General features: G+C 34.9%; 2 protein-coding genes across 3 annotated transcripts; both read left to right on the top strand.

Moving 5' to 3' along the window:
* Positions 1-9,739: 9,739 nt before the first annotated feature.
* Positions 9,740-10,634, top strand: LOC106644668 (uncharacterized). Of its 2 annotated transcripts, none has more exons than XM_089596011.1 (3): positions 9,740-9,905; positions 10,038-10,307; positions 10,409-10,634. In XM_089596011.1, the coding sequence occupies exons 1-3, from the start codon at positions 9,834-9,836 to the stop codon at positions 10,568-10,570; spliced, it is 504 nt and encodes a 167-aa protein (XP_089452137.1). In that variant the 5' UTR covers positions 9,740-9,833; the 3' UTR covers positions 10,571-10,634. The 2 variants fall into 2 exon arrangements, with proteins under 2 accessions (XP_089452137.1, XP_014215780.2); XM_014360294.2 differs by having other exon boundaries at positions 10,032-10,307.
* A 5,753-nt stretch (positions 10,635-16,387) lies between these two features.
* Positions 16,388-19,192, top strand: LOC106644665 (23 kDa integral membrane protein). The gene is made up of 5 exons (XM_014360292.2): positions 16,388-16,604; positions 18,044-18,232; positions 18,326-18,496; positions 18,649-18,870; positions 18,952-19,192. Exons 1-5 carry the CDS (start codon positions 16,524-16,526, stop codon positions 19,069-19,071), a joined length of 783 nt encoding a protein of 260 aa, XP_014215778.2. The 5' UTR covers positions 16,388-16,523; the 3' UTR covers positions 19,072-19,192.
* The last annotated feature ends 3,697 nt before the right edge of the window (positions 19,193-22,889 follow it).

Raw genomic sequence — 22,889 nt, 5'->3', positions numbered from 1 at the left:
ACCTTTTGCTCTGATTAAATTATCATATATTCTGTTTAAAATGGAGATGTTGTAATTTAAGTTTCTCAATATCGTAGTTTGTAGTACGATGTATGTGTGTGTTGTATCATGTATCCCTTTTAATTAAGAGCTTATTAGAAAACAAGTAATAGGATTGAACAATTTCGATGAAATCGTAGTTTCGTCGTACTGATTTGCGACACTACAAACGCTATATTTTTATCAGAAGCCTGTACTGACAATGCAAAATATATAACTTTTTACATACTTATGGATGTTAAAAAAGTGTCATAGACTTGTTTTCTACGTACAGCCTTCTCTATGTACTGTCCAAGCTCGTTCCAGGTAAAGTAGTTTTATCTTTTGAAACAAGATAAAGTGACTGATTACGCAAGAGGCGTTTTTCAAAAGCAAAAAGGATATCGTTAATGATCATATAATCGATTCTGCAACTGAAGCATAGGAAGCATATTAGTAGGAGGAAAAAGCGAACGATACAGTAGCAATAAAGACTCGTACCCATATAAAGTACCGATGTAAAATTCATGAAAAAGTGGGGATCACATACGACTAAGCGATAACCACTTTACATACGTTTAAACTGAAAAATTAATAAACTTACGCTCGTAAAATTCAACTCGTACAAGTTATTGTCCCTCTCTTTACTAAGCTGTTAAATATGCTAATACTTTGCAAAATGAGCTTTGGCTGATATGGATTCTTGCAATGAACCAAAAAAATGTGTTAAAATCTGAGATACGACTGGTTACCTATGAATGCAACATACGAACAGTACATTTCTATGTAAGAAACATAATTTATTGAAGAAAATTTTTTTTTCAACCAAAACAAATACAGTTTCCAAACGACTGAGCCAATGAAAAAGTACGAAAATAAATACTTTCGTCACTCGAGTCAACGGAAGCAGCGAGAGAGAAAGAGAGCGTGGACTTTTAAAGGAACGCTCGGTCTCCGTAAATAACGCATAGATGACTATCAACGAGTTATCCCAGGAATATAAATCAGTTACATTTCCCCCAACCACTCTCAGGGGGCGTTCCACGCTTCTCCGGTCCTCGGGCCGAAAGGACTCTTTAAATAGATGGGGCACGCGAGCCCCGGCTTCGGATCAAAAAACCAATACCCCCGGCTTCGGAAGCGCACACGTATATTATACGTACGTACGAAAAGCAGGAGGGAAAAATATCCCTGCCCGTCTAAATGGATTTCCGAGAGAAAATCGACGCGTTATCAATGTCAGTTGCGCGCGAGTCCTGTAGGTGCACGACGAAATGAGAAAAAAAGCACGAGGGTGCGTCCTATTGCACACATGTACATACGCAAGGGGGGCAATTTTGTGTGGTTTTTGGAAGCGTGAAAAAGTAAGGAAAGATCCATCCACCCTACCTCTTCACGAAACTAACAAATACCGTTTTTCCATCTCACGACCCAGGAATAACTCCGGCCGTTACTTACCACTTATTTACGCTCGACAACCTCGATTCATTACCAAACAATTAACCAACAGAAGCAGCATTCAGTAGCACGACCTCGACAACAAGGAGGACAAAAAAAAAGATCCGAAGGAGCCTGAACTCGAGTAGCTTCCGTGTACACGGGAGCGAAGACAAATAGCTCTGGCGCGCATTATTCCAAAATACGAGGGTGAGGGGAGATAAACGAAACACGAGAACAAACAAGAGCTTCTCCACGTGAGTGCGTGGGTACGCAAAGTAAAGCTGCAAGCTCCCGTTGAAACCGCATGCTCGCTTCCTGTATGTAATAGCTGCCGCGGAAGAGCTGAATTTTTCGACTACGACGGAAAGAGTCGTATGAATTGTAGATCGGCCGGGGAAAAGTTTCCCTCGCGGTATACTCTCGACGATCGAGCCCCTAAACGAGGTCCCTTCCATTGTGCTCATGTGAAATTTTCGTCGAACCGGATTGAACACTCTTTTTACTCCTCGCTCGCTACAGTAGCTCGTGCTCTAGAATTAATGGGCTCCCCTTTTTTAATGCAGATATATGCAGAAAATTGAAGCGCTCCGGTGTTTCCGCGTAGGTTTATCGCTCGCGGGGAAGGGGAAACTTTTTTCCAAATGGCCTCGTCTATTAAAAGCCGCTTTAGGACGCGGTCCTTTGAAATCCCGCGATAAACGGGCCGAGGATGTTACACGCAGTCACTTTACGAGCAATGACGCTTCTCGGGTGTATATGTATGTGTACGGGGATGGGAAAAGAAGGCTCTTGTGTGCTTTTCTTAGCACGCGAGGGCATCAATTACTGAGCTGCCCGTGTAGTTGTCTCCTCCGGCGCCGAGTCTTTCGCAAACTTTTTTAATCACGCTCCATTTGGGTGCTACACCACCTCGCAGCTTTTTAAGCTCAAATTTTTTTTTTTTTTTTTTTTTTCTAACGTGACATTCAGAGACTGTAGGATGTCGCTTTTTTTTGGATATCTGCTCATTATTAAATACGTAATTTTTTGTGACATTAATTATTACAAAAGGAAATACACGGATAATTTACCACCAGTATTCAAGTACTTCATACATAAAACAGGCCAAAATTCCTGTAAATTATAAATACGCAAAAACACAAATATTCGCACGCATCAGTATTAAAGTAGCATTAATCTCCGTGATGAATAAATCCAGAAAAATGTGACACTCGAGTCGAAATTTCCGCAAAAATCTCATGTAACAGCAGTCGCGATCCTAGTATTTGAAAAACCGCTATTTCCCAGCTCAGTCCGTATTATTCTCTGCATAATGCACGCATGTACACTGGACAATAATTTTAATTGTTACACGGACTCCCCGAGCTTCACCGGGGCTCTTGTGGCATTAATTGCCATAGTAAATGATTTTCCGGGTGCACGAAGTGGTACTATACGCTCTAACCCACACCACCTTGTAATATGTCGCAAAACAAACGAGCTTATTAAGCGATACGGGTATACAGGGTTGCAGGTGTCCATCGATTATTGCGGCCGCTTGAGGTCGCATGTTTTGCCAATCGGAGTGCCCGTACGGAGGGTGCCAAAAATTTATTAAAAACTCAATGTATCCCCCATGGGTAGCACGAAATTAGATAGATACGCAGTCGAGTACATTGACGCTTATTTGAATTTTTTTTTTTTTACGCAGGATTGAATACAAATTGGATTTCTGAGGTAATGAGATAATTTGATAGCAATCGATCCAATCATACTCAACCAAAACCATCGTGATCTTTGTTAACGTTGACTTCTTACGTCCACAATAACCGAATGCCCGAATGTTTATACTGTACCCAAGGTGCTTTCAAGACTCATGAACTAAAATCCCTATCTTGATGCATAAAAAAAAAAAATATGTAAAAAAAAAACCACCCGAAATCCGAGTCTTTAAAATGCAAACGAGGAACTGTGACTTCTAACCTCGAGCTTACAACTCGAATCCTCTTCATAACAGATCGAGATAACACGACCCGTGTAAAAGCAGATTTCCACAAAGCACACGCAGCCGAGTCTTTTGTGCTGTGCATTTGGTCGAGCCAAGGAACTTTTTGTGAGGCTGAAAACAAAGTTGCGTGGCTGAAAAATGATTTATCTGCTCCCAAAGGGCTGGAAAAACAGCTCGAAAAACTATGGCACCCTTGCTTTCTGCTTGCTGCTTTTCTGCAAAGAGAGGCGCTAAAGACAAGAGCCAGAGAAGAGACCCTTGCCATTCGGGTCTTTCTTCTTTTCTTGTGTCTTTTTTCTTCAAGCAACTCTACTTCTTCTTCTTTTTTTTTATTCTTCTCTCGCTTCTTGCTCCCTTTGCTTATTTTATCCTCTTGACTGGTGTTCTGATTTTCTTTTTTTCTGCAGTACGTTACGCGATGCGCACAACTTTTTTTTCTTATTTATCATTGACCTATCTGTTTTGAATCTGATTTTTTTTTCTATCTAAAGATTATACCAATTGCTTTACTTTTATCGCTCGTTCAAAAATTTGTCTTCGTTCTCTCACAAAAAAAAAAAAAAAAAGAAAAAATATGACGTGTTAATTAGCGTCGCATGAAAAAAAAAAAAATGATAATAAAAGACAGCTGATAACTGATAGGTGTGAGAAACACCGGGGCGACGGACTCCCCATCGGCTCGCACGCAATAACAGTCCTTTCTTCCTTTCAAATGTCAGAGCAACGTCGCCATCTCACTGGGTGACATTAATAAGCTTTAACGAGTTAATCTCTGTTTACCCTATATTTCTCGGCGTCCGTTCTCTGACACCCTCGTGTCCCCCCTTTTCTTGCCTCTTCTGCTCCTTCTTCTTATCCATCGCTGCAGCTTTCGTGCACGCTTGACGGGAAGAGGGAGGGCATTATAAGCCGTTGTCGAGCTTAGAGCTTTCAAAGTCCAACCGGTCTTATTGCCCAGGACGGCTTAAACTTTCGTATTAAAATGAATTGTCGTCTTACAGTCGCCCCGATATTCTCGTATAATGATCCCGTGTTGATATACTGTCCTGGTGTGCGCGTATATATTATACGCCTACTAATGGTATAGTTTCTTTTCCTTCTACTTCGCTCTTGGCTTTGGAAATTTATTTCGCAGCGATGGAATTTAAATTTGATGAAATCTTTCCTCCCGTGGATGGTGTTTGACTGATTCTTGGGGATTATAATGGTTTTAAAGTTTTCAATCGTCAAGAAATAATTTCTTCACATCTACACGAAGTAACCACGAAAGTGTATTTATTACTTGTAATTTCATCATTAGTCACATGTATGACTGCTTGCAAAAAGTGTATAATGGCATGGTTTCTTCGTTTTTACAGTTATTTTCATGTCCATAGTGCAAAAAAGGATAACACTATTTTTCATCGTATCTGCAAAAATTTTCAATTCGATTAGTTCATGGCAGACCAAATCTACTCTAAATACGACTTCATGCTCTAAATAAGAAGAGTCGGTTTCTCAATGGAAAAAAATACCTTACATGGAAACAAATGTTTTTTGTTTTAAACGCTACATCCCGTTGGCACACGTTTTGGTGGTCGTGACACTGATACATCTTTTGTCTCAAAAGCTCGTGTCTGCGTGCACTGGAAAAAAAAAAAATAATAATAAAACTTACGAAAACTCGAGTGCGAAAAAACAAACGAGAAAAGTATTTTCACTGTCAAATTGAACGAAAACAAAAAGCCTTCCTGGGACGAGGGCTCGAAAAAACAACAGAATAGAACAAAACGAAAAATAATAAACTTACCAGCAGAAAGAAAAACCAACTGAAAAAACACACAACTTTTATTCTTCCAACTACGACTGTACGCGTGCGAAAGAAAATAGCGATTCGTTATTTACGTGTCTCTGCATAACGTTGCCGCACACTGGAGCAATTTTTTTTTCCTCTCGGAGTTATATACAAACGAAGCAGTAGCAGCAACAGCTAAAGTCAAAAAGCCGACGCTCTCGTGGTACTCTCTTGGATGGTTACTTTTTCTCCTCGAAGCGGCAGCGCAGCGTAATAGCCGAAGGTAGCGTCGGCCTGAACGAGCCAATTGGAGAGAAAGAAACAATCTCGCCGGGGGAGAAGAGCAAGATGGCCCATTACCCTCTCGGGGCTCCATAGACGAGGATGGGGGGATGCAAATGCTTGGCGCCTGCTTATGCACGCGAGAAATATTCCTCCAGGCTTATTATGGCACATTTAACGAATATTCCCTCCTTTGTCTCTCTTTCTTGCGTCGCTCGGGCAAAAAGAAAGTGGCACTGCTGCTTTTACGCGCTCTTTTTCTCTCTGAACAAATGACTCACGATGATTTAAAGATAATGGACCGTGTACGCGTGGAAAGGTACGTTTATATGATCTTTGTTTCAGTGCACTTCCATTGAAGTGCTAACGATGTTACTTTTGTTGAGCTTTCGAACCTTTTCTTTACTGGCTTGGAGTATTGTGTGAATTCAGCTGCAGTCAATGTTGCTTTTTTGTTGGCTTATGCACAGTATATTTTAACTGAATTATGTGCATAGAGCATGTATGAGTTACTTTCAAATTTCAATATTTTTTTTTCTTACTCCAGTGAAAAGCTCTTCCTGTGCAAGAAAGGATTTAAGTAAATATGAAACTCGTCGATCGAGAATTACCAACAAATAGAGATTAATGCAACAAATAAAAAGTTGTAGCGTTTATGTGACATTAAAAAAAACTTCCTCCATTACTTCAGATAGTATTAACAGCTCGAAGGATGGAGGCATTATCTCGAATTTGGAAGCAAGTGATCTACCTTAAGTTGGTAGTGAAAAAAAAGCGGTATCTTAAAATCATTAAGAAAGAAGTATTATCTAAGATCCTATTTTTCTCACTTGAGAAATAGTCACGTTAGGGAACGCCATTAAGGACTGTCTGGTGGATTTTCACGTTAAAATAAAGTTAATAGTTTAAAGAAGATTTGTGGCTATTAATTTTTTGGTTTTGCTTCAGAATGATGACAGAAGTGTATTGTAAAGATAGAAAACAATCATATGAAAAAAAAATTTTCCCTTAAAATTTTAAAACAGCTCTTTTCGTATGTATGTGTAAAATAATCTGTAAGTATAAAGTACCGAGTTTGGTCAGACAGTCGTCGCAAAATGGAATAGGTGACTATTCAAGGTTTCATTTACTTAATGGATCGAACAATTACGTTTTTTTTTTTTTTTCAAATACTTGTCATTAAACAAAAAACTGTACATCTGAAAAGTTCATTTTTTACGCCAAAGCAACAAAACCACCAAATATTTCTTTGTCAGCTAGCTATGTTGCATTTCGATAATAGTATGATCTACAACATACTTAGCTGGCCTTTCATATTGTTACCATACTCGAGTAATTTATTTAGCTTTTGACATGACATGATTTAATGTATGAAAAGTACAAAAAAAAAAAAAAAAAAAAAAAAAAAAAAACACTGAACAAACATCCCCTCGAATTCTACAAAAAGAAAAACTACCAAAATTAAACATCTAAGAGCAAAGAAGCATCAATTCAGTGGGCAAGCGAAGATAATAAAAGGAATTAGTGGAGCAAAACTTTCCCTACAGTAGGGTGGAGGGGAAAAGTAGCCCTGTTTAAAGGCTCGAAATTCGATAAGGAACGCGTGCGTAAGTTCAACGTGGGGAAGCACTAACGGCGTGCGGGCTTTGGGGGAAAAAGAAGCAAAAATAGAAGAAGGGAGGGAGCAGGAGGAGGTGCAAGTCAAACGGAACAAAAGAGCTGGCTCGGCAAATATTTGCCGGCACAAGTAGTAGCAGTCTGGTTCGGCTGAATTCGCCGTTTTGCGCTTTATAAACGGGATTAACTCCCAAGCGCGTATGTATACACGTGGAGGCCTTCCCCCTCTGAAAATCTCCATGCACTAGACTACCTATTTTTCCCACGTACCCCGACGTGGCTGACCACCTCATGCGGAAAAAATCTCTGCGTGTATAAACACGTGGATGGACAAAAAGTCGCAAGGGCTGATTGATTGGCCGAGCGCGTGAAAAAACTCAGTTGCGTTGGAAAAAAGGAAAACGTAGTGTCAACGCTGTGCAGCTCCTTTCACTTCCCTTTTTCGCTCATTTCGAAAGCCTCCACTTTTTTTTACATGCGCTGCTGCTTCTACTGATATTCGTCCGCTCGAAAAGCGAGAAAAATACATCGCAATGATTGGAAATTACGGTTCGTTTGTACGCGCATGAGTGTGTATATATGTGCACATACACAGGAATGAGTATTACAAGCTGAGTACGAATAGAAATGGTACAACTAAGTTGCGCTCATTAAGATAACTGTACTGTTATCGTCGTCAGGGAAAAGAGGGGGAACAAAAAATGTACGTAGCAGAGCAGTAGTTTGTCAACGAGTAGTTTCTATTGCATACCAATGTGCAACTTGTAAGTTTATTGTGGTTTCTTGAGTTTTCAGCTATTTAAAAAAAATATATTAGTTTTCACAAAAGAGGCAACGAAAAATCCAAGGTATGATGAAAGGATATGTCAAGTTTTCTAGAATGAGCATGAAGTGGATCAAATTTCTGCTTTACGCAATCAACTTTGTTTTTGTGGTTGGTATTTCAGTGTTTAAATGTGTTTGATTTGAATGTACATACATTTATTACAGTTGATTTTTGTTAACTACTTTTAGTAATTAGATTTTTCTAAAACTCTAATAACTAGTATGGAGTAAGGTGGAAAAGTAATTTACATTTTTTTTAGTTATGGTATGTGGCATGAGTTAGCCTGTGGATCAGATGTGAATGAATAACACAATTAATTGATAGAATTGTCAACTAAAGCAATACATAGCACTGGATCTAGAATTGTATAAAAAAAGAGCTTATAATAGAAAAAAATCAAAGGCTCACATACAATAACTACAAAACGTTTCAAACATTTTAAAGTGAATATTATTGAAAAATTGTTAACCATATAATTGTTTTTTATAAATTATATTAACGATTGTAAATGATTGGGTGAACTGTGCCTAAGTAGTGAAAAAAAATATAAATGATTTAAAAATTAAATTTAAGTATATGACTTTTTATTCTGAACAAAACTTTAGTAAGTATATTGAAAGCATTGGTTTAAAATTTTAACCAAAATTTTGGGTTACAAAAAAAACTGTATCACTAAGCCTTTTAAGCAATCAAAAAAATTCTCCAGTAGCAACAACAACAATAGTGTTCTACCAAAACAAATACTCCAAAAGCTGAGAGAGGTTTTTGAGTTTTGAGTGCTAACCAATACATTCAGAAAGTTAAGGAATATATCTCAACACAATCAGTTATCGATAATGTTTAACAGGATTTGATAAATACTGTAGTCAGAAAAGTGGTAACTTGAGAACATTTGAGCTTCCAAGAATCATTAAACAAAATATATAATGAATTCGAGAACTATGCAATAAAATTGATTAGTGCTGCAAAAGAAATTATTTGCATAGTTTTTGATGATTGTGTGGAAAAAATACAATTTAGTAAAAATACAAAGACTAAGATTGGTTGTTTCATAATTTTTATTTGTAACTCGTTTAATAATCTGAAGGAAAAATCCTATATGTAACAAGCAATCATAAAGTTTTTTTATCATTTAAAATACAATCTATTAAAATTAATAAAGAAAACTATGGTAAATAATTAATAAATTGTGTAGTGGATATAGCTCATTTGCCAAAAATTTTTTTGGTGAGCATTTTCATTATATGATAACCTTATAACTATCATTTTTTAAGTGAAAAAAAAATTAAAAATAACTTAGCTTTGAAAAAAATAGAATTTGAAAATAAAAATGAGTCTGACTGGATAAGTATTAATTAGGAACTTACGATTAAAATGTTATATTAACACAAATATAGTATTTTAGAAATACAATTTTTTTTCATTGTTGGGCAAAGAAAACATATTGTTTTTACATTTCATTTTCGATCCGTTGCATACAGCCCAAATTCCTTATAACTAATTTAAATAATTTACAGTTGACTGGTGCATTGATAATTTTCATGACTGAAAAGATACATAAGATGTACCACGAATTTCCTTATTTCTTGGACTTTAAGTACTCTTCACCGGCTATCGTATTCATCATTGCAGCCATTTTCGTATTTATCATATCCTTTTTTGGTTTCTACGGTACATACAAAGAGAGTACTAGTATGATTATGACGGTAAGTCTACGTAACTGAAAATATTTAAATCTGTGATGAAAAAGTAAATCTTCATATTTAAGTAGATCTGTATTTTATTTGCAGTGTTCAATTATTCTATCAACAGTTTTTATACTTGAATTTATAACATTAGTAACTGCCTATACTCTCCAGGACGACGTAAATTATTATTTAAGCAAAAAAATGGAGGACGCCATGAAACACTACTACGAAAATCCTGCTGCCCAATATACTATTGATAACTTACAACAAAATGTATACAATTATACTAGAATTTTATCATAAAGCTTGTACCAAAAAGCTTCTAGATCAATTAATATTTTACTTTAATTTATTAAATGACGATTTTAATTTATTTTTTATTATTTTTCTTAACTAAAGTTAAAGTGCTGTGGATACGATAGGCCAGATCAGCTGATGAAAATAGTTGCTTATAAATCACCTTCTTTGGATAGTCTACTAGCTTTATCAGTCCATGATACTTTTCCTGACGCAGTGATACTCACAGAAGTTTATCCATCCTCATGCTTTGAATGTGGAAATTCCAAGTGCCAAGCCCAACTTTTTACCCAAGGCTGCCATCAAACATTGGCTGATATTGTTAATGACAATACAGTCTCCCTTATCACTGGAGTCACTATAATTATTTTTGTACAGGTAAATATACTAACTTTTTACTAATTTACTCATTTCCAAACTAGTCACTTCATTTTAGGATTTAAAATATGTGAGAATAATTAATATTTATTTTTTTGAAGGTTGTGAGCATAATGCTTGCTTGCACTCTAGAACGCATGATTCACAAACACAAGATGGATAGAAACATGCGCATGTGGCAAAAGCGAACGACCCGGCAGAACATATATGTACCTTTTGACAAGACCAACCCAACAACTACTTTTCACGCTGTTCATATATAAAACATTGTTATTTTATTTAATTAACGCTACATATAAAATTTAAGTAACAGTTATTAAAAGTGAATAATCGTCTTTATAAATTTATATCTAAATTAATCCATTTAGTACATAGCTAAAGACATATTTAGACCGTTGGTCATTTTGTGACTAGTTCTATCTTGGAGGTTTCCTAAAACTAATCATTTTCTCTTAATAAATGATGATTTTCAATATATTATTCGATATTTACTTGTATTTTCCAGATGTAGCTTCTTTAAACGTAAATCAACATTGTTAATCTAGAATTGCAAATGTTTTTGCTTGATTGTAAACTTTAATTGAAAAAATGGACCATATGTTCATATTTGCAAGGATGAAGATGTTTAAATAATGATGGTTAATGTAGTTTGTAACAGTAATCATATTTAGATGTAGTACACAAATCTTTAGCAATGTTTAAAATGATAAAAACATTAAAAATTCATTTAAAACTTGTGAAATTAAAAAAAAATCAAACAAAAGTATGTACTTTTGTTTGCGTTAATCATTATAAATGAAAATTAACAAAAAGAAATTTTTAATTTTTCAGTATTTTTGTATCCTAAAAATTTTATAAAAAAAAGTTCTACAAAAATCTGCACAATGTAATTAAAGTTGTTACGTTTATTATTCGTTTTAGAAGTTACTAGAAAAGTCTTAGAAAAAGCAGTTTTTAAAATACGTTTTTGAGGTATTATTAAAAACTTAATATCATATATGCGGGGGGCGCTTATACCATTTTCTATACTGATATTTATGCAGGAAAATCTTATGTATGTTGCATGTTGTGTGAAAGGTTTTTCCCAGAATTAACAAAAGGACTTTTAAAAACTTTTGAATACCAATAAATTTTGTTTCACGCACATCGAGGTATCAGGTATCATTTAAAATCATACATTATTACTTGCATTTCAAGCATACTGTATCATCTCGAGCTGCAAAATATGTGTTGTGAAATGCAGGTGGACTTTTAAAAAAAAGTCATTAACTGGCATACTATCGTTACTACTAACATCATCATTTTTATCATGTATACTTTTTAACGAGAAAAAGGAGAGAGAAAAACATAGTCGACATGATTGGCATCAGTCTATCACCGAGCTTCTTTGCACGCAAGTTAAAACTTTTTGTTTTCCAACCATTTTTTTACTCTCTAACATTTACAGAGATTCATTCAACTTTTTGATTTGTTATATTTCATTCAGTTTTACGTGGTTTACATAACAGAAGATAATATGGATACACCAACCCCGTACTCCGGTATCAACATGTGGTGGATTAAGTTCATTTTGTGTGGTATCAACTGCTTTTTTGTGGTCGGTATCCAATTATCTTACTACGAACATCATTTTTTTATTTATTTGATTCACTTGAGGCGATTGTATTCTAAAAAACTTAGTCGATACGTATGATTCTTTCATACCCAAAAAAACCATTGGTAATTAATTATATCGTTGTTAAAAATTTTTGTTAATACAAAGCCATTTGGATTAGAAAGTGAAGTAAATGTAAAAAATCTGTTTGAATTATGAATAATCAAGTTTACTAAATTTGTGTAAGTATATGCATATGAAATTTTTTACGAGCTCTTTTCACTTTTTTTACAAGTTCAAAATACACGTAACGTTTGTATGATTTTATTAACAAGTGTATAGCAGCTGGAAAAATAAATTTCAAAATAATTACTGTATGTTTTTGATGTGTAAAAATATTTTTAGCTCGTTTCATATAGTTGGCTTTAATAAAATTAAAACAAAAACTGAGTCATCGTCGAGTTATTAATTACTTTTTCAGTTTAATGTCAGTCTACTGGAAAATCATGTTGAAGTCACAGTTTATACAATTGTGTAACTCGAAAAAAACTGTTCAGTGGTTGCCATCTTCTTGGTAGTGTTACGCGCGCTTTTTGAATTTCATACTTTCATCGTGATATAAGGAATCTTATAAAGGAATCTTTTCGTGAGAAAGGAATAAATATTAAAGCATACTACAAACATCTTTAAATAAACAATTGAACATATAACTGATAAAACTAATAACGATAATCGGAAAATTCATTGTTAATTTTTTAATATTTTCAGCTGACTGGTGTAATAATACTTTTGATTAGAGAAGATGTGTACGAAAAATTGGCCGATTACTCTTATTTCATGGATTATAATTATCTTTCGCCCTCTATTCTACTAATTATTATCGTATTTCTAATTTTTCTTGTAAGTGTTTTTGGCTGCCATGGTGCACTCAAAGAAAGCAGCTGTACGGTTTTAACCGTAAGTACTTAATCAAAAATGTTGGATACTATGTCCAAAGTATCAGACTGTAAGCCAAGAAATCTAAACATTTGTCTCTCTTTTATAATTAGTTTGCATGTTTACTATCCATCGTGCTCATACTTGAATTTGCAGTATTAGTGACTGCTTATATGCACAGAGGCAATATAGCTGAACTTCTAAAAAAAAAGATTATGGACGCAATATACCAATACGACACAAATGAATCGGCAAAGGGTATTATAAATAACTTACAATATAATGTAAGTAAATATTACATCATCACTTAAAACATAATTAATTATAAATTTTTACTCTATAATCTATTTTAAAACCATGAAGTACTTTAACATTACGCGCTAAAAAGAAAGTAATCACAACACGTATAAATAGGAATGAAAACATTTAAGGGATTGTTTGTAGTTACGGGCGAGAGAGATTGTAAAGAGTGACAGCTACGATTTGTCTAGGTTGCAATATGTTTAAGGCGAGCTGCGGCTAACATCATCACTATAAATGATCCCTAATGTTTAGCCTACTCTTAAATCATCACTACGTCATTCTAGCAATGCTTTCCACTTTTGTAAGATTAATTTTGTAAGAGTGCAATCACTAAGTGGTTTACTGTAACGCATTTTTTACACCCATCATATGGTATCATATCTTGTGTCTAATCTTACAAAATATATAGTTACAATGCTGCGGATCTTACGGACCAAGTGACTGGAGAGCTGTAGTCCCGTATTCATATATTTGCTTAAAAAGAGTAGTTCATTATGTTCCAAACTCTTGTCAGCAAAACGAAAATGAAGAATGCTTCAGTGGTACTTATCAAACGGGCTGCTACCAAAAATTAATTAGCCTTCTGAATGACAGTGCTTTTCACCTTATTGTTGGGACTGGTATCATCGGTCTTCTGCAGGTAATTATGCAAATACCTACGTACGTATACAATACACATGTACTAAAAGTGAGTATTCGTATTTGCATCTCAATCATAAATTCTGGTTTTGTATCGATAACTCTATTTTAAAATTTTTATCTATTTTCATCTGTATATCTCTCTGTTTTCATCGATTTTTGGAGAATTTAAACACAAAAATGCAGGGTTCGGTACGAAGAAATAAAAAAAAAGTTATACTATACAGAGACAGGATTTTAAAGAAAAAAGCAAAAGAGTTACAAACATAAAATGTAATATTACAAGATTATAGTTTTTAGTCAGAGTACAAGTATGAAATTTGAATGTGTAAAAACTTCACTTCACTATAACATATGACTACATATGGACATATAATGGTCTTAGAATAATACAAGAATAATATTCAGCAATGTACTAATGAAAAAAACCATTTGTTTTCACCTTAAAAGAAAAAATTGTTTATTTTTTTTAGTAAAAAAAAATGACACCTCTTACCCCTCCTAAGCTTAAAATATATTTCTTCAATAATGAGTTCCCTGTTTAACCGCAATGTTAAGAAATAATAGAGATGTAATGATTATACTTTTGTTGCAGATGGCTGGAATAATATTTGCTTGCCTGCTAGGGCATAAGATTATCAAACAGAAGACGAATCAGAAGATGTCGATGTGGCAAAAGCAAATGACTCTAGAAGGCATACATGTACATTTCAATAATATAAATCAATAACTAACGCTAGTAACGTTTGAAACAATTTTTTTAAGTATATATATGAGTTTAAGATTGACTATGTAAAAAACTTATGGGTTATAGTTTTTATTAAAAAATAAAATTTATTTTAGGTGCGATTATTTTACTATTTTTCTAAGCTACGAATGTAGTCTTTTTATTTGTTCATTAAATAATATTACAAACTTTTTAAAATCATTGTAATTTATGGAACACAAATAAAATCCTGTTTAAGCGTCTAAAAACAAATCCTAACAATCCACAAAATACTTATGTATTTAAATACCATGGAACTAAAGATTTTGTAGAACTACTCATACTTGCCTCGATTTTTGAAGAAAGAAAGTGATAAGTAGCATATCTTCATCGTCGTTATTGCAATCACCATTCTTTCATAAGGAGTGGGAGTATGAATAGGGGAGAGTGAGCAACGTACACAGTATTAGATTGACGAGTAACCTCAACCGAGAGTCACTATATCGATTTTATTATTAATTATAATACCCAATAAATTCTCACATTGATTTTGGCTTATTGATTTGATGTTGCTTACTCTTTTTCTGAAAGTATTTTTTTTTTTTTTTTTTTTTTTTTCAATAAAAGCTTTGTATAGAACAGTTAAAAAAATACAAAAGAAGCAGAAACCTCATACTTTAGTACCAACATGCGGTGGATCAAGTTACTGCTCTGTTTTATCTACTCTATTTTTGTGGTTGGTATTCAAGAATTTCACTAGGCTTGCTGCTTAGATACTAAGCATGTATTGTAGTTATTTGGGTAAGGTGGAATTTTATAACAAAATAAGTACTAGGAGAAACTATTTCAAAATTGCATTATATAAATCAATTCTTTACCATTCTCAGTATAATAAAGTATGCTATATGTTAGTTTTATGATATTTTATGTACTAAGGGGTATAAAACTCTTAGTGTTTATCAGGAAGACTTTTTAAGTCAAAGTAAAAGATAAACGAAGACATGTTGCTGAAGCATAACAATTTTTTATTCCTAAATCATGGTTGATAGTCTCAATATATTAAACTATACCTAGTGTACCTAAAAATTGCTCACGTACAATTTTTTCATCATAAGTGTTAAGCATATGCCAGTGTGTGGTGTTGTTTTAAAAATAATTAATGGAAGTTCATTGTTAAAAAAATTAATATTTCTGTTATCTACTAATCACGTATAACCTCTTAACAGAACACCGATTAGCTAGTATTTTTTTCAAGTTAGACACTCTGAAATAACACTGTGAATCACACTCTAATCTAGTCTTCAGTCTCTATATTATTCCTTTTTTTTCCTACAAGCAAATAAGCGTGTTACGAATCAAAATGTCAATGAGAGTCAACGACAAATAGGTACATTTTTGAAACAGTAAATCGCAAAGTAGGCAAATAAAAATCTATTTTTAAATCTCTTTGCTTGCTTGTAGTTCAAAAAGATGAATAACATATTTCTTGCAGATTGCTGGAGTATTGTTTGCTTGCATGCTCGGACGCGCGATTAGAAAACATAAGACGCTACGAGAGATGCGCAGGTGGCAGGAGCGACAGGCACTGCAACACATACACGTTCATTTTGAAAAGATGAACTCTCTAAACGACTCTCCATACACTCCCATGTAGAGAAATAACGATTCGTTACTAGAGATCTATCTATCTAATTCTTAAATGCTCACAATTATTCTTCCACTATATGGATGTGGTATCTATGATAATGTATTTATGTGTGTGGCATAAAATATATACAAGCCACTGTTATAATTGTCCTTACCTGTGTTTCGGCCTACGCTTTATTTTGTTGGTAATTATACATATATTTAGAATAAAGTAAGAAAGATGTTTTCGTTGGATAGTATTGTGACCGATGTTATCATCACGTCGAGAGAGGGGAGGAAAACGACTTAACTGCGCAGAAGTTTACTAATGACCGTCTTTGAGCCTAGGTGAGAGTTATTTTCTCACTAATTTTTTCAATCAAATTAGTTGTACGAATAACGTAGAGGCAAGATGGGTGCACCTAAGCCACACTCCGGCATTAGCAAGCAGTGGATACAGTTCCTACTTTTTGCCGTCAACTTTATTTTTATGGTTAGTATTAGAGTATATTTAAGTCCTTAGTATTGATGTATGCACACTTTGTTACGTGTACTTCTATTTTTCACATTTTCGAGATATTTGACATGTGCATTGTGACTTTCTAAACCTGTTATCTTATCTAACATCAAAACGAGTGACTGTCAACTTTCTTTAACTTTGAGAGATTTTTGAAAACTTATATGCCTACTTGTGTAAAATCATGGAAGTCACGGCTTTATTTATGAATGTAATAAAAATGGCTGCTATTACCGTAAGACATTTTCGTTCGGATATTATTATGCTCTTATAATATATTACCAATAATTTTCGATCAAACTATATAATTTCATAATATGAAAAAAGTTTGGATTTATTCACATATGATAAGGTGAGTAATAAGTACTCGCGTGATGTAAATGTATTAGGTTAACAGCATTTTGAATGTATACGTTATAGTAAACCTTTGCTTGTGTGCCGTCAGTCGTGAATAAATTTGTACTGTTGAATAGTGTGTGCAGTACCCTGCTGTTAACAATAATTTCAAATTTTATTTCTTTTATACTTTATAAATATAAATGTACTTGCGAGGGTAAAGACTTACTTCGATTCAGTTCCTCTGTGACTCTCAATAATAAAATGAGTATCGTCAATTTCCAATACATACAATTCATAAAGATGTAATTTTTAGTTCATCATAACGTATTAGTTGTATTCAAAGTTTAAGTGAAAAACCGGTTAAAAGAGTTTTCAAATGGTACGTTAATGCTTTAGGACTGTAAAATGGTATTGTTTGTAATAATTTAATTCAGTAAAGTATAATAGGTATGTATGTTTTACTATTCGTAAAAATACATACACATTCAGATGTCTATTACTTTCCGATTTTTATTTTTCGATTAAGCACCCTTTGAAATATCTTTGATATATTCCTTGACTAAAATCTGTACCCTAAAAAACCAAAAATTTTATAGTTAACACATGCTGCTAGACACAAGATGACTTTTGAATAACATGAGATTTAAACTTTTTAACATTGATTAATTTTTTGAACTACTTTCAATATTTTTTCTGGATTTTAAAATCACGTAACTTTTTTTAGCTTTGGAGGAGTACCTTAAAAAAATTGAATTGGTTTTTTTTTCCTTGAAAATGGCCAAAAAAAAATTAAATAAAGTTTGAAAATTCGAATCCCATAATAATTAAATGGAAAATAATCTTGTGTTTGTCGGCAAGTGCCAACTCCAAAATTTTTAGATTTTCAAGGTATGTATATTAGTATTTGAATATAACGGAGAGATTTCACATGGTACATGATCAAGAAATCGAAATCTATAGAAACAAGGGACATTCTCATATTCATCGGTCCTGTCAATAAAGTTGAAGACTAAATTCTAAGAATCGATTATTGATTAATAATTGAAATAAAAGTTAATTGATGTTCATTTTTTTAGTTGACTGGTTATTTGATACTTTCGATGACTAAAGTTATGTATAATTTATACGACAAGTTCTCTTACTTCTTGGACTCCAGCTATTTTTCGGCCACTATTTTTCTTACCATCATTGGTTTCTCAATTATTACTATAACATTTTTCGGCTACTGTGGTACACTTATGGGGAGTTCTGATATGGTTTTCACTGTAAGTATACTTTTTGCAAAGTTTCAAAACTTAATTTTCGTCAAACAAATCAAAGTATTGAATTGCTTACTTATCCCTCGTTTTTATTTATAGGTTGTGTTTTTGATGGTAGTAGTGCTTTTACTCGAAATTGCGGCATTATTAAATGTATACGTTTTTCAAGTCGATATTTTAGCTTTTTTGGAGAAAAGCATCACGTATGCCATGTTTACATACTATGAAAGCTCCGAAGCTGAAGAAGCTATGGATTCATTGCAGAAAAATGTAAGGAAGTACTACAGCCAACACTACATTAAGAATTTAAAATCCTATCACTATACGTACCACTCAGCATTTATATTGTTCAATTGATAGTTTATTTCGAGGTCCTCATGTAATAATCATTTGAATTTTTTTTTTTTTTTTAACACACGTAGTTAGAGTGCTGTGGATACGACGGACCAAGAGACTGGTGGATACAATTTCGGAGGTCACATGCTAATTATGTTACTCCAAAATCCTGCTGGTATGAGTATTACAAAAAGTCTAAGCGCTCGATACATTTTTATCCTCAAGGTTGTCAGAAAAAATTGGCTTTCGTTATTAGTAGTACTTCAATTAACATGCTGACGGGAGCAATGATTATTGTGTTGATACAAGTAAACAGATATTTTTCATTTATTCATAAATTTCAAGCTTTTCGTTTGATCAAAAGATAACATAAATATGTTTGATTGCAGATTGCTGGGGTAGTGTTTGCTAGAATGCTCGGACACATGCTTAAAAAAAATAAGACCAATCAAGAAATACGTATGAATCAAAAATGGACGACTGTTCAGAACATGTATGTTCCTATTTGATAGACTAATTGGAATCATTAAATTTCCAGTCACTTGTATGAGACATAACAAGGTTTTTAATCAATCAATGTATTTATCCGTGACTAGTCGTTAAAGAAGTTCTATGGATCATAGGATTAAATGTAAGAAAATAATAAAAACTGTTAACAAGTAAATAAAAAAAGTCGTAGTATATTGCTCTTAAAAATTTGAGACAAACTTAGTTTTGAGCTGAGAAATTATTATTTCTATATTATTGAGTTGGTCATTTTACTTTGATGTTTGTATGAAATTGTATATTTCTGTTGTATGTGCTTTGACATTGAATAATGATCTACGTACACAATCTGCATGCATTCCAAAAGTTTTTTAATAGTAACAGGTAGATATGACTAAACTGTTACAAATTAACACCATAAGCAGTACCCGTAAAACACACTCTAGGCCCAAAAGTAGCATCCTAAGCACCGAAAAAAAAAGACTCTTGTCCGCAGCGAACGAAACTTTTTGATGAAAATTTTCCCGGCCTCGTAAATTTCCGCAAAAACACTTTCTTCAGTGTGGAGCTTGTGCTCACGCTATAAAATACGAGAGGGACAAATTTATGAGTGTCATTTGCCGGTCGGGTCCAAAGTGTGGTTTGGAGCGAGTTTTCAAAACACCGTTTACACGATCGCGCGTGGACGTCGGGCTCTCACTTTTGATGAGCTTCAATTTTCAGCATTGAAATTCTGAAACCGAGTAAAACCCTCAAAACTGTAATGCAAGTGCACTCATCGCCACAAAGGAAGAATCATCGCCCCAGAGTAGTAAAACTCAATGCAGAGCCCTAAAAGAGAATGGCTGGCACAAAGGCACATCGAAGCGTTTGAAAAAAAAAAAAAAAAAAAAAAAAAAAACTAAAGCCACGTACACACCGAACTGCAGCTTGGCCCCTCTTTCCATTAACTTTTTCCTCGCTCGCTGGTATATCCGTTTGTATAGCCATCGCTCAAGGGCCACGCAGGTATGTAGTATAACCACTGTTCCATTCTCCGAGCACGCCACGCTCGTGTACGTAGACAAATACAAGAGGAGAGGATGACGAGTGTGCGACGCGAGCATAAATAAGAGAGAGAAAGAGAGCTTGCAAGCTCGAGCACGCTCGCGACACGTGAGAAGAAGGGTGGGGGAGGAAAAATATAGCGAGCCGCGATAGCTCGTGGATGAAGCGCTGCGGGGCTATTGTTTATACCGCTTGAGCTCTATTGTGCGGAACAGCCAGTCTTTTCGGGCTGTGTTTTGTGGGTACCTGCGTATGTAAACACGCGTTCGTGAGAAAGAAAATAGGTAAGGGAGAGAGAGAGAGAGAGAGAGAGAGAGAGGAAGGGGTAGGCCACCACCGCGTCAAAGTTGAAGGGATCCAACCCTGAGGCAAGCCACGTTCCTGAAGCTGCTGCTTCTCGTGTTCTCCAGGCCATCGTCTCTTCATAAACGCATGTGCAGCCAAGCTCCACTTGTGCGGTCACAAATTTTCGTTTATCGCCCGCTGGCCTTCCTTCCGTCGCTTTCTTTGGTCCCCGGCATTTTCTGCCTTACCCCCTTTTTTTATTGTACATCATCTTCCCCAGCTCTCTTCATTTTTTTTTACTCTTTTTTGAGACGGCAGGGGACCGCCGTAAACTCGTAAATTTTTACAGCTATTTAATGGTTTTTTACCACCACCAGCGCAGCTACAGTTTTTCAAACGAAAGATTTTCGCGTTTTTATGGGCTCGGCATTCTCCCCACCCCCCTCTCTCTGTCTCTCTCGCTGTGCCTCTACTCCACCCAAGGGGGGCAGGGCGTACGAGGGACATTTTTATTTCCTGTAATACATATCCAGACACGCGTGCGCCCCGAGTTGCACGGGTGCTTTAGAATTTCACGAGAGCGCGCGGGAACATGACGGAGATGCTGATGAGTTGCTCGGTTAAAGTAAAGTAATTAAAGGTATTTTTCATGTCAGTTCGTTCAATAGAGCTTACATCAGTTTCACTTTTGATGGTACCGAACAGCCGATGATACAGAAGGTTTTCAATCAATAAAAGCCGAACTGAATCAAAAGTGGGTTAAGCTTTGTATCAATTTTTCGAGAGACGGAAAAAACTAATCCTAGCTTTTGGTATAACATTTTCTAACATGTATTTCAACACTAATTGAAATTCCTTTTGAGTCTACGCATTACAGATTTTTTGCACGCCACAGGGCTTTTTACAAATCACCCCTTCAACTGGTACCAGATAGGGATAGGAGGTAAAACGCTGTCCTGAAAAATTATGCAAACAGTGTTTTTTTTTTTTTTTACTACATTTTTGCGTCATTCCATGTGGGTATGAATCAGGGTGAGTATTTTTTTTAATTCCGGGGAAAACGTGTAATGAATAGCATACTTTTTACGTCTGTTTAAAATTTCATTGTTATTGTACAGCAATAGTAATAATAATTTTTTGCTACTCATAGCACTGCAATTTAATTAAAATATAAAATACCAGTGCTGACGTACTTAAAATTGTGTGATGTAAAAAAACCTTACGAATCCACCATGCACTGCAGTACATTTTAACTGCGCGACCGCACGAGACTTTTCGTTCCTTTAACCTCGTCAATTTTATTACGACATAAGGGATAACAACAAAGACGAAGGAAGGGATGAAAAAAAACAGCTGAATTTGAAAAAAGCTTGTGCTTTGCACAGAATGGCGAACTGAAGTCTTTACGGCCTACTATTTTTGAAAAGTCATCGCAAACGATTTATCGCGTCGGCCATCACGGAAGCTCGAGAATGTTTTCTCGGAGCACCTCTTGAATCCTGATTCAGGGCATATCGTAACACTCGCTCTCATGGAAAAATGAGATGGCACGAAAACGGCGCAAGGGCTGCAGAGATCGTAGAGAAAAGTTGATGAGCTGCTTTTTCTTCTCCTTGCAAGTTTGAAGGAATTTTTTTGAGAAATGTATATTTCTGCGCTTCACGCTCATAACGAAGAATAGTGCATTACGCTGTTGATGGAAAATCTGGCTAATTAAAAATTCAAGTGACGCGAGGGTGAGTAATGTAATTCGCGGAGATGGTCCGCAGCTATTCGCAAACTTCGAGGCTGAGAGCAAAACAAAGTTTTCCGGTGATACCAATAAAACTTTTATCATGAATAAAACGGCAGGTACTTCACGGGGGTGAATTGAAATACTCGCTTACATGCTTTTTTTTTTCTTACAAGAAAGTAATCTTTATCTTTATTATTATTATTATTTTCAACCGCTGTATGGTACTGAAAATAAATTATCTCATCGTAACACACATCATCGTTTGGAATTAATCTTGCCATAAATGTAGGAAACGTTCCAGTGGAAATAACAAGGTAAACGACAACACCATAAATTTCATCAAGTCCGCTAAAGTAATATTCCTAATGAAATCGCCAATCTCTGGGTGTATCCCACAATTGTACTCAGCACTAAACTTTGACTCATAAAAACACCCAAACGCCGTACCGTGCATGCTCTGCCGTTTATCGCAAGAACGTGCGCGTTAAATTATTCCAAAAGCCAAGAACGGAAAGCAAAATAGCACCAAGTGTCGAGCGCTTTATTTTGAAGCAACATCTAGAATTTGAGTTTCAAAAAATTTTACAAACAACACTTTCGGCGCGTGGTATACACAAGGACAGCCGCTAAATTTTAGGGTTAAATTAATTCCTAAAGTTAATTCCGCCAAACTTCCGAGACTACCGAACATTACATCTTTCACGCGCACTTGATCTCCCGCGCGTGCAACTTCATCCCCGACAGCTTAAGAACATCTGTAAATCTACCAACTTT

Source organism: Copidosoma floridanum, unplaced genomic scaffold (genome assembly GCF_036245765.1).
Source record: "Copidosoma floridanum isolate Cflo_tuat_1 unplaced genomic scaffold, Cflo_Japanese_pri ptg000029l, whole genome shotgun sequence".
Classification (NCBI taxonomy): domain Eukaryota; kingdom Metazoa; phylum Arthropoda; class Insecta; order Hymenoptera; family Encyrtidae; genus Copidosoma; species Copidosoma floridanum.
Note: the sequence above shows the minus strand (reverse complement) of the source record. Positions and strands in the feature narration are given on the sequence as shown.